General features: G+C 42.5%; 1 protein-coding gene across 2 annotated transcripts in view; it reads left to right on the top strand.

Moving 5' to 3' along the window:
- Positions 1-4,129, top strand: part of PHAF1 (phagophore assembly factor 1) — a 40,451-nt gene that overhangs the window by 32,009 nt on the left and 4,313 nt on the right. For both annotated transcript variants that reach the window (XM_027774620.1, XM_006155582.3), the window contains exons 10-12: positions 1,140-1,273; positions 2,409-2,492; positions 3,555-3,637. In XM_027774620.1, coding sequence (XP_027630421.1) covers positions 1,140-1,273; positions 2,409-2,492; positions 3,555-3,637 — 301 coding nt within the window. The remainder of the gene's footprint in view (positions 1-1,139; positions 1,274-2,408; positions 2,493-3,554; positions 3,638-4,129) is intronic.

Consider the following 4,129-nt stretch of genomic DNA (forward strand, 5'->3'; position numbering starts at 1 on the left):
TTGTTCTTTATCTGACTGTTTTTGTGGCCAATAGGACCTCTGTGGCAGCTAGTTTCTCTCTCTCTCTCTCTCTCTCTCTGACAAGAGTACATGCCCTCTTAGAAATTATAAACTAAACAAAAGACAGATTCTTGGGTTAGTTGGAAAACTTAGTACCTACTTAGTTTCAATTTTGGTTCTTTGAAGTCTTCTACATATAGTGGATGGAATGTTGCACATGAAAGCACTTTAACTGTAAAGCCTCTTGTAGAGTAAGGTCTTGTCAGTGGTTATCATGACACGAGGAATTGCAGTTTCCTTTTTTATTTTGGGCAAAATACCTAGTCTTTCCACCTGCACAATAGAGAAATATTGCTGTTGGTGTCTGACACTATTCCATTTTTGTGTGTGTCTGTGTTAAACTAGAACAATTTTTGGTATGTATTAGAGAAAGTCAGGATTTAAAAATTTGTCCCAAAGAATAAACTTAGGCAAATCAGGTGTTTTTTTTTCCCTGTTTTTCCCGCTTTGTATCTTTGAGTGATAGAGGCTCTTATCTGGGTTAGTAGGTTGTCAGAAAGTAGGGAGTGAGTTAATGAGTGCTTCCCTCTTGGCTCTTTTGTAGAGTGATCTAATAGGTTCAGTCTCTAGTTGGGAGTTAGCATTGAGAAGTACTTCTTAACATAAGTTCTTATATATTATCACTGAGCACTTCCATAATACCTTCTGCTGCTTCTTGCTTTTACCACAGTTGTGTGATGATCTGATTGTGGTCTTTACCACCACACTGTAAGCCCCAGTCAGTGAGCTGATGGGAGAGACTACACTGTCTTGCTCACCATTTTTTCCTCAATATCTAGCACAGTGTCCTAACTGGTGGTAGGCAATAGGAAATAATTGGTAGGTAAGTAAATAAGTAAATGCAGTCTGCAGCGCTCCATATCACTTTGAGGAGACTGAATGAGTCTTGGCATTATTTGTAGTGCATAGTGATCTCTCATAATCTGAAGCACTGGTCACCTGGTATTTACACTTGCTTTCAGTGTCACTCCTTAGCTAAACCTGATACTAAAGCAGTAGCCTCTTGGGGTCTGCAGGGCCTTAGGCTACAACATCTTAGCCCTGACCAGAATCTGATAACCTCTCCTTATTCTCTGTAGGTTGTGGACCCGGCCTGTTAGCCGATGCCAAGATGCGGGTATTTGAGCGTTCAGTGTATTTTGGTGATTCTTGCCAAGACGTTCTTAGCATGCTTGGCTCTCCACACAAGGTCTTCTATAAGTCAGAAGATAAGGTAGGAGAATTGTGTATACTGTGAATAGGCAGTCTCACTTTTTTGCACATATTTTTTTTTTTTTAAGAGTTTTTTTGCTATAGGATACATGTGCTCACCAGAAAGAAAGAGCGAAACAGAGAGACAGAGAGCTAGAAATCGCCCCCCGGGGGAATGGCCACACCACAATCCCTTCTCCTCCATTCTCCTCTTGGGATCTTGGGCATGCATGCACCCGCGCCCAGTGTGAGTGTAAGCTGCCAGGTCTGGGACTCAAACTGTGGTTGACTATGTGGAAGTCCAGCTACGTAACCATTATACCATTACACCATCTGGTGGTCCCTGTGCCTTTTTTTTTTTTTTAAAGATTTTTTATTTTTTAATTCACTTAAGGTTTATTTTATTTAGTTCTTTGGGTCAGGGGGTTGGAGGTATGCCCTTATGGGCTCCTCTCACAGCCTCCCAGTCAGGATCACAGGCGCATACAGGTATGCCTGGTGCGTCGACCCACAGTCCAAACCCAGGCCTCCCATGTGGCTCCAGTATTGCACAGCAACACCCTACTTTCTATGCCACCCTGGCTAGACCTTCCCTCACTTTTAAATCAACATTAATTTATTATTGAATAATTATAAATTATTATTTTCTTATTGAGCCTATTCTACTTAAAGCTGATGACAGAATAAATTGAAAGCATTTTTCTGATCTCTGTTGGTCAGATTACTCTGCCTCTGTCCTAATCCATAGGCTGCCTTGCTTTGGAGACCAGGGCCTACTCTGTAGTCAGCCACAACTGGCTCCTCCTCTTCGGGGTTTGGTTTACACCAGCAACTAGGATGCCCCACAATTGTCTTTTTAAAAATTATTTAATTATATGTATTACTAATTTCTTTTTTTAATTTGCCATTGGGCATGGTTGCTCATCAGAGAGAGAGCCAGACAGACAGAGAATGAGAAAGCAAACCACCAAGTCTGGGATTTGAACAGCAATCAGCCATGTGGGAGTCCAGTGCCTTAACTACCATGTCACTTGCTGGCCCTCTGCAGTCTTCTTATCCAACAGCTTAATGTTCTATAGGAAACATAATTTATACTTCCATTTAATTAAGCGTATTAAAGGGTTGGATTTAATTTATTGTTAATTTTTTTCCAACAGATGAAAATTCATTCTCCTTCCCCTCATAAGCAAGTTCCATCCAAGTGCAATGACTACTTCTTTAACTATTTCACTCTTGGGGTGGTAAGTTGTGATTCCTTATGTGTACACGTGTGGCCTTACCTTGGATAACAGAGGACCTAGCTCTAGCTGGCTTTGCCTAATATTGTTTTGCATTGGCTCTGGTGCCCCAAATAGACCTTTCTTAGCACCAGGATTGCTGAGAAGTACTATGTTTCCTGATATGTTTGACTTCTTTTGTGAGGGAAAAATGCTCCACAGCTAAATCATAAAATCATTTAATGATTACACTGCTTTGGAAACGTCCCTGTTGTAGGACATGAGACTTTTCTGGAGTCATAAAATAAAAAAGCTTGGAGATAGTGAAAGTATGCTTGTAAATTTTTTTAAGCTTTTTTTATTTTAATATTTTATTTTATTTATTCATTCATTTTATTTTTTTAGTTTGACCAGAGAGACACAGAGGGTGAGAGTGAGAGAGAGAGGAAGTAAGAAAGCAAACCACCAGATTCAGGACTTGAACCCTAGTTGGCCATGTGGGAGTGTCCAGCGCCTTAACCACCACGCCACCTGCTGGTCCCAGCTTGTAAATTTTTAATTTCTGTGTTTGAGGACAGAAGTATTTTTGGATAGGGTCTCACCATGCTGTCATCTTCTCACCCCAGCCACCCAAGTAGCTGGGGTTACATGCATGCACCACTGTGCCCTGCATTTTTAAGTTGGTCTGGAATCTGAACCCAGGCCTTCTGTGTGGCCCCAGCATCGCATAGCAGTGGTAGAGAGCTGCTGAAGCTGCAGTGAGTTTTTTTTGGTGGCCTCTGAGCCAAAATTTGCACTTAACGCATTTTTATCAAGTGCTGTAGGCAGTAAAGATCTCCCTTACCTATTTTAGTTCTCAAGCCGTGGTAACTGTAGTCCCTGGGCCTGCCAGGTCTGAAGATGGTTGGATAACCCCCTCTCCTCACTAAAAATGTCCAGTTAGGACTGCTTGTCTTCAGCTGCCCCCTTGGCTGTTGTTTGGGAGAAAGCTAATGCCTATGGGCTCTCCATTGGGGGGGGGTCTTCCCTTGGAATGGCCCCTTCTGCTGCCTCAATTTCCTACTTGAGCCTTGTTTTCTATCCCAGGATATCCTCTTTGATGCGAATACACACAAAGTGAAGAAGTTTGTCCTACACACCAATTACCCTGGGCATTACAATTTTAACATGTGAGTACACCTGTACCTGCCCCTCTTAAGAAGCAAGCTTTGGGCTGATAAGCCCTAGGAAGGAGAATTTTTGTTTTTGGGTTTTTTTTTTTTTTTTTTTTTTTGGAGAGGTTTTTTTGCTATAGGGCGCGTGCACTCGTCAGACAGACAGACAGAGACAGAAAGCGAGAAATCACCCCCCAGGGGGGATGGCCATGCCGCAATCCCTTCTCCTCCATTCTTCTCTTGGGATCTTGGGCACGCATGCACACGCGCCCGGCGTGAGTTTTAAGCCACCGGGTCCGGGACGCAAACCGTGGTTGACTACATGGGAGTCCAGCGACATAGCCATTACACTAACTGCTGGTCCCTAGGAAGGAGAGCTTTTGACTTTGGGTGTTTTCCAGTTTATCTACACCTCAATTCTTGTTGTTTTATGAAAAATAAACATTTACCAAGTGCTTGTTATGTTCCTGGCGCAATATCCAATGTCTCCCTCTATCCATTTGTATC

Source organism: Tupaia chinensis, unplaced genomic scaffold, assembly GCF_000334495.1.
Source record: "Tupaia chinensis unplaced genomic scaffold, TupChi_1.0 Scaffold000463_1, whole genome shotgun sequence".
In the NCBI taxonomy this organism is placed as follows: domain Eukaryota; kingdom Metazoa; phylum Chordata; class Mammalia; order Scandentia; family Tupaiidae; genus Tupaia; species Tupaia belangeri.